At 38.0% G+C, this 14,664-nt stretch overlaps 1 protein-coding gene across 2 annotated transcripts in view; it reads right to left on the bottom strand.

Moving 5' to 3' along the window:
- pde1a (phosphodiesterase 1A, calmodulin-dependent) overlaps positions 1-14,664 on the bottom strand; it is a 146,237-nt gene that overhangs the window by 68,690 nt on the left and 62,883 nt on the right. For both annotated transcript variants that reach the window (XM_049484844.1, XM_049484845.1), the window contains one exon: positions 7,316-7,342. In XM_049484844.1, the coding sequence (XP_049340801.1) occupies positions 7,316-7,342 (27 nt within the window). The remainder of the gene's footprint in view (positions 1-7,315; positions 7,343-14,664) is intronic.

Raw genomic sequence — 14,664 nt, 5'->3', positions numbered from 1 at the left:
AAAACAAGTTCATATTCATAAAGTTTTAAGAGTTCAGAAATAATCAATATTTGGTGGACCACCAGTCTTACACACTGCTTTTGGATAACTTTATGCTGCTTTACTCCTGGTGTAAAAATTCAAGCAGTTCAGTTTGGTGGTTTGATGGTTTGTGATCATCCATCTTCCTCTTGATTATATTCCAGAGGTTTTCAATTTGGTCAAATCAAAGAAACTCATCATTTTTAAGTGCTCTCTTATTTATTCCATGCTTTACTGCCTTCATAATCATGACTAAAGCATTACAGAAATCTGATACACACAGCAGTGTGTTCGGTGTTCCTGAACATAGCGTTCCAGATCACAGGGAAAGGCCAGTAGTGAGTAAATAGTGAACGAAGATGCTCTTCAGCAGCCACTTATCAGTTGTGTGACGGAGGTGTTATCACGCTTCAGCTCTGTATTCACACTAACCTGAGCGTGAGACTCAGAGAATACACACCAAACACCGGGAATACACACCAAACACTGGGAATACACACCAAACACGGGGAATACACACCAAACACCGGGAATACACACCAAACACCGGGAATACACACCAAACACCGGGAATACACACCAAACACCGGGAATACACACCAAACACCGGGAATACACACCAAACGCCAGGAATACACACCAAACACCGGGAATACACACCAAACACCGGGAATACACAACAAACGCCAGGAATACACACCAAACACCGGGAATACACAACAAACGCCAGGAATACACACCAAACACCGGGAATACACACCAAACACCGGGAATACACACCAAACACCGGGAATACACACCAAACACCGGGAATACACAACAAACGCCAGGAATACACACCAAACACTGGGAATACACAACAAACGCCAGGAATACACATCAAACACTGGGAATACACACCAAACACCGGGAATACACAACAAACGCCAGGAATACACACCAAACACCGGGAATACACATCAAACACCGGGAATACACACCAAACACCGGGAATACACATCAAACACCGGGAATACACACCAAACGCCAGGAATACACACCAAACACCGGGAATACAAACCAAACACCGGGGATACACACCAAACGCCAGGAATACACACCAAACACCGGGAATACACACCAAACACCGGGAATACACACCAAACACCGGGAATACACATCAGACACCGGGAATACACACCAAACACCGGGAATACACACCAAACGCCAGGAATACACATCAAACACCGGGAATACAAACCAAACACCGGGAATACACACCAAACACCGGGGATACACACCAAACGCCAGGAATACACACCAAACACCGGGAATACACACCAAACACCGGGAATACACACCAAACACCGGGAATACACATCAGACACCGGGAATACAAACCAAACACCGGGAATACACATCAAACACCGGGAATACACACCAAACACCGGGAATACACACCAAACACTGGGAATACACACCAAACACCGGGAATACACACCAAACACCGGGAATACACACCAAACACCGGGAATACATACCAAACAATCACTGCCTCACCTCATTCAGTCTGCAGATAGCTGACGATGACTTTATGACTATATATATATATATATATACAGTGCCTTGCAAAAGTATTTTTCCCTTGAAATTTTCAACCTTTTGCCACATTTCAGGCTTCAAACATTAAGATATGAAATTTTAATTTTCCATGATCACTCTGGATGAACTGCAGAGATCTACAGCTGAGGTGGGAGACTCTCAATCAGTCGTATACTGCACAAATCTGCCCTTTATGAAAGAGTGGCAAGAAGAAATCCATTTCTCAAAGATAAACATAAAAAGTCTTGATTTCTACTGATATGTAGATTTAATTACATGTAGACACTCTCACTGAACACTGACTTTATTAGTGTTTTTTTTTTGGGTTTAGTATTCTTATGTTATTTAGAGTTAATTACAGGTATATAACATTAGAATACTAAACCCAAATAAACATAAAGAATAAAGTCAGTGATCAGTGAGTCTCTACCTGTAATTAACTCTATATAACATTGTAATAATCATTAGGTATAACCCTAATTCTGAAGTGCAGGTTGTAGGAAAACCTTTTAGATGCCAGATTACGTAAAAGTGTCGGGTGAGACACTGAGCTGAGATAGAGTGTGTGTGTGTGTGTGTGTGTGTGTGTGTGTATGTGTGTGTGGGGGCCACTTAATTGCACCTACAGCGTGCGGGCTGTTGCGTGTTGTGTGTGAGAGTAGGTGAAATTCATGCTGGGAGCGTGGAGTGGAGTCATTATGGCACTCACAGCTCAAACACACACACACACACACACACACACAAACACACTTCCGCCTACACACACACCTACACTACACACTGAGGGCCACATTCTTTGGTGTGATCATTAGCTCTGGAGCCTCTTTACCTTCAGTGAGCTCTTCACTGGATGAGGTCGCAGCTCGTCCTCCGTCCTTCAGCTCCGTCCCCCTATACACCACGTCCATCTCCCACTGCACTACTACCCACAATGCACCACATAGTCTACAACCATCCACACTCCGTCAAATCTGAGCATTCAGGACAAAAGTACTACAGTCCTCCTGTCTGTCCTCCCAAAACTTCCCAACACAAACACAAACTAACAGCAAACTATACTCAAGTTTTTGGACAATATATGCCCAAATATTCAGCTCTGGAAAAAATGAAGAGATCACTTCAGTTTCTGAATCAGTTTCTCTGATTTTCTATTTATAGGTTTATGTTTGAGTAAAATGAACATTGTTGTTTTATTCTATAAACTACAGACAACATTTCTCCCAAATTTCAAATAAAAATATTCTCATTTAGAGCATTTATTTACAGAAAATGAGAAATGACTGAAATAACAAAAAAGATGCAGAGCTTTCAGACCTCAAATAATGCAAAGAAAATATAAAGTTCATATTCATAAAGTTTTAAGAGTTCAGAAATAATCAATATTTGGTGGAATAAACTTTTTTTTAATCACAGTTTTTTTTTTATGCATCTTGGCATCATGTTCTCCTCCACCAGTCTTACACACTGCTTTTGGATAACTTTATGCTGCTTTACTCCTGGTGTAAAAATTCAAGCAGTTCAGTTTGGTGGTTTGATGGTTTGTGATCATCCATCTTCCTCTTGATTATATTCCAGAGGTTTTTAATTTGGTAAAATCAAAGAAACATAATTTGTATGTGATCTCTTATTTTTTTCCAGAGCTGTATAAATCTCACATCTTCAGTGAAAGTTCCTGCATGACTATGATTATATACAAGAAGCTTTTTTCTATTTCTATATGAAGAACCATTTGGACATGCAGAGATCTCGTCTTCTGTTCCACAGCCATGCAGCTGACATTCAGCTCATCCTTTATTTCTGTGGGATCTCAGGACCTGTCTGTCTGACCTTTCCTGATGAACAGCAGCCCACCACCTGAAGCTCAATCCCAGCAATACTGAGCTGCTGCTGTACATGCCTTTGATTTGATGATCACAAGCCATGAAACTAAGCTAAACTGCTTGATTTTTTGCACCAGGAGTAAAGCAGCATAAAGTTATCCAAAAGCAGTGTGTAAGACTGGTGGAGGAGAACATGATGCCAAGATGCATGAAAAAAAACTGTGATTAAAAACCAACCAGGATTATTCCACCAAATATTGATTATTTCTGAACTCCCAGAGCTGTATATACCAAAATGCCAAAAGTCACGGGCACATGCGTGCAGTAAAAATTATCCAGCAGACTTCGTCTGAGGGAGGAATCTGTACCCACTGTCCGTGGTCAGTAAGCAAATAAAGGAGATGTAAGAACTTGTAGCTTGTTTATGTTTAGCCATTTAGCCATGTTTAGCACAAGCTAACGCTAACGTGTGCTAAACGCTTAGCGTAAACATGGAGCATGGTCTGCAATAGCTTTGCATTTGCATAAAAGTTTCAGAGCCCTTAAACGGCTCATTCTGAAAGGGACTGAATCTGGTAAGCAGAATAGAGCTGGTGAAATCTCTTTATCTTTATGTTGAGATTGATTGTGTGTAAAGAACTTTATGAACATGTTTTGTATGAAACATACATACAGTAACTTGTAAAAACAGTAAAAACAGGTATAATATGTCCTCTTGTCACGTTCTCGTCCAGTTTTGTGTCTCTCTTGTCTGTCCCTGTGTTTTTTTACCCTTTGCATGTGCCCTGTTTTTATCCTGTGTCTCCTCCCCTGTTGATCACCTGTTCATTTGTAGCTCCGCCCCCTGGTCCCAGGTTTTTTTTTACTGTTTCCTGTCATTGTCCGTGTGTATATATAGTCCCTTTGTACCTGTTTTCCCTTGTCTGTGGTTGTATGTGTTTACATCAGTCAGGTTACATGTATCCTTTGTCTTCAATGTCTTCATGTTTCCTTGTTTCTTTAGTTTTTTGGTTTGTTTGTTTGTTTGTTTGTTTGTTTGTTTGTTTATTGTTTTGTAAATAAATCACACTCGCAAGTGCATCCACTCTCCTCATCTCCTTCCTTTTCCGTACCTGACACCCCTTCACCTTTACCTAAACGTTGCTTAGAAATATAAATTATAAATCAGGTTATTAATGGCCTTGAAAGTGTTTCTTCTAAAAAATACATTTAAAGTTTGTTTTTTTAGAAGAGTGTAGTTATGGATGATCAGTTTCAATTCTGGGTTCTGGTTGTATTAAATACTGAAGCCCACAGGAAGCTGGACTCTGAGCTCTGTTTGTCATGAAGCTCTTCAGCTCATCCAGAATACAGCAGCCGGCCTCATCATCTTTCTTCCAGAGTTCAGTGGTGCATCTGCCCACATTAGATTTAAAGCTACTGCCTGCCTACAAAGCCAGAGAGCGCCAACTCGGCATGACCCACGAGTCACTGTAAAAAAGAGAAAACTACCAAAAAATGACTTAAATGTGGTGAAATGCCATTAAATTGGGTTTATTTAACTTAAATGTGCAATAATGGTTCATTAATACCAATAATCTAAAGCTTGGGATTGCCTCTAGACTTATTTTAGTGTATTACAGTCTGTCTGACTGTATAGATCATATGAACATTATAGAGCATTATAAAGCACCCACTACACTTCCTGTAGTGTATTACAGTCTGACAAATTAATGTATTGGATCTTATGAACATTATAGAGCATTATAGAGCGCTTCCTTTGCTTCCTGTAGTGTATTACAGTCTGACAAATGAATGTATTGGATCATATGAACATTATAGAGCATTATAGAGCGCCCCCTATGCTTCATGTAGTGTATTACAGTCTATCCGAATAAGCGTGTTGTGGATCATATAAACATTATAGAGCATTATAGAGTACTCCCTACTCTTCCTGTAGTGTATTACAGTCTGTCAGAATGAGCGTGTTGTGGATTATATGAACATTATAGAGCATTATAGAGTACTCCCTACTCTTCCTGTAGTGTATTACAGTCTGTCAGAATGAGCGTGTTGTGGATCATATGAACATTATAGAGCATTATAGAGTACTCCCTACTCTTCCTGTAGAGTATTAGAGTCTGTCAGAATGAACATGTGGATCATATGAACATTATAGAGCATTATAGAGTGCCCCCTATGCTTCATGTAGTGTATTACAGTCTATCCGAATGAGCGTGTTGTGGATCATATGAACATTATACAGCATTATAGAGTACTCCCTACTCTTCCTGTAGTGTATTACATTCTGTTAAATTACTGTGTGGATCATATGAAGATTATAGAGCATTATATAGCGCCTATAGTGTTTTACAGTCTGTCAGATTAAGCATGTAAATGATATGAATGTTTACAGGTCATTATAGAGACACACTGGCAATAAAGTTTTCTAAAGGCAACACAAACAAACACAACCAAATTGCAAACTATATGCACATTAATATCTTCACATTTAAATAGATACCACCTTAAATTTCAAAACCTGCTGTCAATTATTAAGCAAAACCAAGTATAACAGAATTGTAACAGGTTTAAGCCACTTTTACCAATTGTTTTACCAATTTCTAATGAATATCTAAATTACCACAAAGACAGAAATAACATCTAGAAAACAGATATATTTCCTATAGCATCAAAACAATGCCCAATTCTCAAATCCCGAGTCTTGTTAGGCTGGAGTGGTAGATTACAGGAAATGATTGGGCTTGTTATCCCGTTATACAGAGTTTTTCAGATTTAGCACACTTCAAACCGAGGGATTTTAGAATCAATCAATGGTAAGATGGCAAAACAAGCGACCAAAGAAGCTCACAAATTTCAGTATTTTCCTAAAGTTAAAAGTGATGATTAGCACTATTTTACCATAGTTTAATGTGTAGTTTCAATGTTTTATAGCCAAATTCTTCATAACAAGCATAAAATGAAAGATCACTAGTAGTTTGTCTCAGTAGCTAGCTAGATAGCTAACTTTCTTGTTCCACCTTAAGTGGTGCAACAGATGGAAGGGTAGGGCTGCACAATATATCGTTTAAGTATCGTCATGGCGATGTGCGCATGCACAATAGTCACATCGCACAACTATTGTAAACACACGGTAACAGCATGGCCTCCATCCACATGGTTGGGCACGTGCTTGTAAATGTGAGCACGTGTGGAAAGCTGTGCATCTCAGTGCAGTAGAGTTTAGCAGTGCAGATATTTCCAGTTACAGCTGAATTCATGCTTTTAATCCCAGAAAAACAAACGCTCTTATTTAGCTTTAAAAAAGACATTTAAATGCTGATTAAAGGCCAGATTACTGTAGTGGCAGAACAGATAAATAAAATAAAAAAAAGCTAATCAAAGCTAATTTTAGCTTTGATTCCCCATCACAGAGTTAAGAATTAAGGAACAGACAATACTAATAATTAATTTCTGCATCATCTCCCCCCTTTATGAAGACAAATAATAAAATTAACCCTAAAGTTAACTAGTTTACCAGCAGCAGCAGCTATAGGTTACTTATCCTTTTAACTCTGTTCTAAGGGGAAGAGTTACACTAGAAAATAAGGGGTAGAGGGGTAAGTGGAAGGACTAAGGGGTAAAATAGGATTGGGCCCAAATCATTCCTTTAACCCTCCCAGTCTAAAGCCCCGCCCACTGCACTAATCTGCAACCAGAGGACAGGACTCCAGTCGGGCCGGAGCATTAGCAAATGATCGATCCATTTCTGACTGATTTCCCTCCATAATTCCAGCATCTGTCACGCATTATTATTCATGCATGAAATCTCCAGCTCAGCTTCACAGTTCATTTACTAAATGAGTTACTGCAGCAGAAAGCCCAGAGGAAGAGGAGGAGGAGGCGGGGCTTACCTCTGAGAGGTGTTTTTGTACTTCTGCCTGCAAAACAAAACGAAAGAGCATTAGATCAGAGGTGAGAAAGAGTGAGAAAGAGTGAGAAAGTGTGAGAAACACAGGCTGCTAAACATGTCAGGAGCAAACTACAATAACAATAGGAAGGATAAGAACAAGAACAATGACATAAAAATTGTTCTTTACCCTCTTGAGTCCCAGCGTCCTCATATGTGGACATTACATTTCTGGTTCTCTGCACCATATAGACCCCTGGCCTCATATGGAGACACTGCCCTTAACATCATTACACTCAATTCATTAAAAATAAAGAAAGCAGGAATCCCAGTCAAAAGTTTCTACAGCCAGTCGAGACAGAAACCAGGCCAGGTACAAAAAATCCATTGAATTTAATGTTTGAAACTAGTTTAATTACTTACTGTAAAAAGCTATATATATTTGATTTTGGACTAATTTTGATCCTTATGATCCCAAATAGCAAGGATTTTTAATTTTTATTTTTTAATGTCTAAATTAAATTATTATCCTTATATAAGGATATTGTTTTTTTTTTGTTTGTTTTTTTGCAAAAACTTTCTGTACAAAGATGGACAAGTTTAGTTTTCATACATGTTAGCGTCAGTGTAACATTTATCAGTTCAATTTTCTGACCGTTTCAGGCTAAATTTGAATTTCATATGTTTTTTCCCTTAAGTTTTTATTTATGGTTTTTGCTAACAGATTAAAAAAAAATAATAATAATAATGATATTCTCTCAATTTTATTTAATTTTAAATAAATTAAATTAAATTAAAATCTTTATTTAATTTGTCTTACCTAGAATGCAGAAGGCTGGACAGAAAGATTCAAAACATTTAACCATTCAAATGAAGCTTAACTGTTTTTTACTGAATTTTTGCACCAGGAGTAAAGCAGCATAAAGTTATCCAAAAGCAGTGTGTAAGACTGGTGGAGGAGGAGAACATGATGCCAAGATGCATGAAAAAAAAACTGTGATTATTATTAATAATCAATTATCGATTTCTGCATTCTTAAGACATTAGCTTTGTTGTTTCTAAATGAATATGATTTTTATAATAAATGCGCTAAATGACAATATTCTATTTTTATTTGGAATTTGGGAGAAATGTTGTCTGTAGTTTATAAAATAAAACAATAATGTTTATTTTACTCAAACATAAACCTGAAGTGGTTTAATTGTGATAAACAATACTATTGTTATTATGAGGTGATTATATGCTAATAATATAGTAATAATAACGCATCATAATAATGCAATTACAGAGCAGACATCAAATATTCTTTATTAAATATTATGCAAATAGTGTAAATGCATACTCAAACAGCGGAATGGAATACAAAAATGTTTAAATATCCTAATTATAGCAAATATAAACAGATAAATACAAATCGGGTTGTAACAGATCTACTGATCTGTGTGTGTGTGTGTGTGTGTAGGCTGTGTGACGGAGTGTGAATCTGGAGTGCTCTGGAGTGAAACAGGAACTGCAGCATCACACACATCACACATATCACCCAGCTCCACAATCTGCACACACACACACACACACACACACGCACACACACTGTTGCACGGTATACTGATACTAGTAAAGTATCTCAATACTCAGTTATTATAAACGATGCAATACTCCATTTAGTACCAGTACTATAACCCAATAAGCATCAGGCACCACGTTTTACATAATTTTCTCAATTTCTCATTTTCTCAGCTTAATAACTCAACAATACCGTATTAGAACACATCAGAATAAAGCATACAGCTCTGAAAAAAATAAGAGAGCACTTAAAAATGATGAGTTTCTTTTTAGAATCATTGATTCCAATTTGCACTCAATTCCTGATCCGATTCACTCATTCACTCAATGAGTCAACAACTCTACACTCAACCCATCATAAACCACACAGTTTTTCCTTACTTTTGTTTACTATTTATTAATATATATATATATATATATTTGTTATATGAAACTGGCACTTATTAGGACCACCCTAGGAAAGAATAGAAGAGCAAAAGTTTCCTCTGTTGTACAGAATAAGTTTATCAGATTTTCCAGCAAGTTAACAAACAGCTCCCCAGATAAGAGCATCTAAATACTTCTTCACAGAGTATTTTGGTTTGTTTAACACTGTTTTTAAGTTACTACATGATTCCTTATGTGTTTCTTCATAATCTGATCGATCACTTCAGTATTCATTTACTATGTAGGAAAAAAGATAAACATAAAAACATTGATTAAGAAGGTGTGTCCAAACATTTGACTGGTACTGTACATAATTTACAAGTTAAATTTGTGATGCACCAAATTGAATATTTTTAGCAAAAACTGAAATTGAACAAAATGAAACATTTGGCCAAAGGCTGAAGCTCAAATAGGTCGACTGATTTTAGTGTTTTTCAGTATAATTTTTCCATTGCTACTGGATCTGAACTGGGATGTGGTAGAAAAGATTTGCAGCATGAATATTTTCCTGACAAATCTGCAGGAACTGCATGATGCAATCCTGTTAACACGAACATCAATAGAGGGTTTCCAACACGAGAATAAAGAGGAAAAAAAGGAGGTTTTTTTCAAGTGTTACTGAAAACCACGATGACTCAAAAAACATCCATCACTATGCAGCAATTACTTATTACCACTGGGTAAAATGACTCCGTAGTAATATTATGATTAATTCATGATTTTATCTAGATTACAATTCATTAGAATAATACAAGCTGCTAAAGATGCTCAGTAGACTCAGTGTTTGACCTCTTTCTCAATGTTTCAGACTGAATGAGAACTACATACACATTATATTTTAAAGAGAATATTAACAGAGGTATTAACAGAATGAACACAAAAACAAATTAATAAGCAACATGGGCAAAATTATATTAGTTCCAAATACATAGCACAGGAAAACAAACCAGACCAGACCAAACAAGATCAATGAAATTCAATTTAATCCAGTCAAAGCCAGACCGGACCAACAGACAAATCCAAATAAAATCAATCCAGATGAATCCAGACCAAACACTAATCAAACCAAACCAGACCAAAACCCATATTAACTAGACCTGATCAACAAAAATTAAACAAACAACAGACCAAAGCACACCACACCACGCCGAACCAAACCAGACCAATCCAATCCAATCCAATTCAAACTCTGTTCAAAACATCCCAAATTAATCAAAACCAATCATGACCACATTCTGTTCAAACCAAAGCACACCCAAACCAAGCCAAACCAGACAAAGCCAAACCAATCCAACCATATCCTATCCAATCTGAACCCTGTTTAAAACCTCCCAAACTAAACAAAACCAATCATTACCAAATCCTGTTCAAACCAAAGCAATCCATACTATTACTAATCGAAACCAAACCCAACCCAAACCTGACCAAATCAAACTAGACCAAACTAAATTAATAGGAACTAAAACTGATCAACAAAAAATCAACAAAAAAACAGACCAAACCACAACAGACCAGACTAGACCAATGCCTACCAAACTCTGTCCAAACCAAACCAAAGCAAACCAAAACCAAGCCAAATCAGACCAAACCAATATAAACTAGACCCAATCAACAAAAAACAAAACAAGCCAAACCAGACTAGCCCAATGCAATTCAATCCAAACCAAACCCTGTTAAAAACATCCCAAAGTAAATAAAACCAATCCTGACAAAACCCTGTTCAAACTGAAGCACACCCAAACCATACAAGTACTAATATAAACCAGATATAATCAAATCTAATACACCAAACAACACCAAAGTCAACCCAACCCAAACCAGACCAAAGTAAACCAGAATAAACCACACTAAAATGGACCAAATCAAACCAAACCATGTTCAAACCAACAAAACCAAACCAAACTAGAGTATACCAAACAAAATAAAAAAAAATCCAGACTAGATCTGACCAAATCAAACAAAACAAAACTCAAACCAACCCAATCTAGACCAAACCACACCAAGGGCAGAATAAACCAAGATTCCAAGATTCTAGGTTCAGTAACTGATTCATGCCAGATAAATTATTACAGGAGTGAAAATGAATTCAATTCAGACTAGAAGAATCTACAGTAAAGCCCTCAGGTTCTGAGCTGTGGAGCAGTGGAACTGTGTTCTCTGGAGCATCAGAACCTGACTTTACTTGTGTCTGAATTAAATCAAATTTTCTTCACAACACAGTGCTATCATCTCGTGTAAAGCCTTCCCATGATTACAGGTTGTTAGTCTGATGTTGCTGGAGCTCTGGGGAGCGCTGGGGGGGAGTGGTTTAGAGAACATGAACAGGTTTAATCTCAGGAACAGCTGGAGAACGTTTCCGCCAGCGCTCACACTTCACGCTTCAGCATTCAGCTCTTATTTAAGGTCACTGGACAAAAAGGCCGAATTAATCGCACTCTCCTCCAGACTCTGATGAGGCCCTTTTACAGGTTAACGATAAAAAAAAAAACATCACCGTAACTGATGGTGACATTTCTGTTGCTATGGTATTGCTGCGGTTGCTGTGGCATTGATGGTTTGAGGTTTATTATTGGGGCTATTTGTTTTGTGGTATCAGGACTCCTATTGTGAGCAATCAGAGCCCGTCCTTATGAAAAATGATGAACATCTGCTGCACATCTTTCTCACTTAGCATCACTAAAGGCCCTCCCTGTGCAGCAATGCAGGCAGCCATGTAACCAATCACAGTAAAGAACAAACAAGGCAGTTATCTGGACCAATCGCTGTTAGAGGACAAGAAAGCCATTGATTAGAACCAACCAAAGCCATGAAGATTGGTCTTACTAGACAATATGTAGGGATTTAGACCAATCACAATCACATTGGATGACGTAAGAAAGAAGCAAAGTGTAGTTCTGGACCAATCACAGTCAAAGGAAGATCTCAGAAACAAACAAGGTCTTGATCTGAACCAATCACAGTATGGGACATACAATTGCATGACTAGAACCAACCAAAGCCAGCCATGGAAATTACTCTAAAAAAGGAAATATACAGTGGTTTGGACCAATCACAGTGATGTTGGAAATATTGAAAAGAAGACATATGTAGTCCAGCAAAGGTTTTATCAAAAAAAAAAAAAAAAAAAGGGGGTGTCCACAAACCTTTGGAGATACAGTAAATAAAGGTGTAGATAAAGTTGGGGTTATTAATATGAAACCTATATTTTAGTTCTATATACAGTATTTAGGGACATAAACTTTTCATTATAAATATGCAGTTCAAAAAGAGGCAGAGTCTTACTTTACATGTATCAGAGGAGGCATGTGTTAGTCTTCACCTTCCTGGTGTTGGATAAGGGGGAGTCCTAATGAGTGGTTGGGTAATTGGCCGTGTAAATTGGGGAGTAAATGGGAAAATATATATCAGGCACTTTTCAGCTCTTATATTGGCCAACACACAGAGCGGCTCACCGGGAATTGCCCCAGTACTCCCTATGTCCAGTCCATCCCTGCAACTACTATCTCAGGAGTGTTTTACTGTGTTGAAATCGAGTGGTTGTACTATTAGAAAGAGCTTTATCAGCTTTATTAGCTTTTCCTCACACCCAAAAATCAGTAAAAATGCCTTTCCTGATACAGTATCTCCTAGCCTGCCTTAAAACAAAGTCAAAGTCCAAGTGTAAAGAGGTCAGAGGGCTACAGGGCTAAGATATGAGTTTAAAGTCATCATTTGAACACACTTGGTTGAAAGAGTTGGTCATTTTCTGTTTCTGATATTACATGGCTAAATCTTGGAGATTTCTATTCTTTCATTACATATAATGGTTTTATGTTTTATTAGAAATGTTACTGAAAATCTTCATTTTAAGTGTAATAGAAAATATTTTTTAAAATATAAGTAAATGTGCACCTGTCCAATTATTTATAATGTGCTTTCTAAAACTTCACTTTAAAATCAGTGTTTTCCTGAATTCAAATCAAACAGTTCATGTCCTCAAAACAACATTTCGTTTCGTTGCATATGTCTAGTTTTTGTTTTATATTTTTATGCAAAGCATGCACAATTTAAGGTTGATTCCTCCTCTTAAAGATCTGAAATTATATATACAATAATGTGGAGTATAGAGTGGACATGCAGCTTCTCCAAGTGTCCAAATCCCTCAAAGCTTTCAGACTGTAAATAACTTATTTTACTGCAAAAAAAAGGGTTTTGTATCACCTGTACCTGTAGCCCGTATACAGGTCAAGACTTGTTCAAAGGTTAATAAATAAATAAAGGAATTTTAGTCTAATTTTACATTTAAAAGCGTGATATTTATTCAGATGTGGAAACTATGAATGGAAACCCTCCTCAGAGTAAGTGTGTACAGAGCAGTACAGTGAGCTGGTGCTGTATGACGAGCTGAAGAACAGAACGTACTGTAATTATTCAGCTCTCAGATAACATGCAGTGCTGCCAGTGGACTCGGCAACGGCATGCAAAAACATGCAGTTTTGACGTTTTACCAATTAAATTAATCTTGAGTGATTTTATGGTTAATTAATTTGTACAGTAGAACAAATCCTCCATTTGGCATTAGAGAAGAGCCAGGGAAGAGCACCAACTATTATCAGCCCTCACTACAACTCCCATAATTCACCTGCACCCACTATTATCAGCCCTCACTACAACTCCCATAATTCACCTGCACCCACTATTATCAGCCCCTCACTACAACTCCCATAATTATTATTATCACTCACACGATCAATGCCTCTTTAACTTCTGGTGTATTCCCCACTGCTTTCAAACAAGCACATGTGACACCACTGCTTAAAAAGCCTTCTCTCAACCCCGCCCAGGTTGACAACTACAGACCAGTCTCACTGCTACCCTTTCTCTCTAAAACACTCGAGAGAGCAGTTTTAAATCAGGTCTCTGGCTTCCTCTCCCAGAATGACCTTCTGGACCAGAACCAATCTGGGTTCAAAAAAGGACACTCTACCGAGACGGCTCTGTTGTCTGTGACTGAAGCGTTGAAAACTGCCAGAGCTGCAGGTCAGTCCTCAGTGCTCATTCTGCTGGACCTCTCGGCCGCATTTGACACAGTCAACCATGACTTCCTCCTAACTATACTCTCAAACATGGGGATTGCAGACAATGTTGGTTATGGTATCATGGTTCAGATCGTACCTCACTGGGCGCTCGTTCAAGGTGTCGTGGCAAGGACAGCTGTCCTCAGCCCACTCCCTATCCACTGGGGTTCCCCAAGGTTCGGTACTGGGACCCCTTCTCTTCTCCATATACACCACCTCTCTTGGTCAGGTTATCCACTCACATGGCTTTTCCTACCATTGCTTTTCTGATGACACCCAGCTATACCTGTCGTTCTCACCTGAAGAT

This window comes from Astyanax mexicanus, chromosome 11 (assembly GCF_023375975.1).
Source record: "Astyanax mexicanus isolate ESR-SI-001 chromosome 11, AstMex3_surface, whole genome shotgun sequence".
Lineage (NCBI taxonomy): Eukaryota > Metazoa > Chordata > Actinopteri > Characiformes > Acestrorhamphidae > Astyanax > Astyanax mexicanus.
This window is presented reverse-complemented; position numbering and strand designations above follow the sequence as displayed.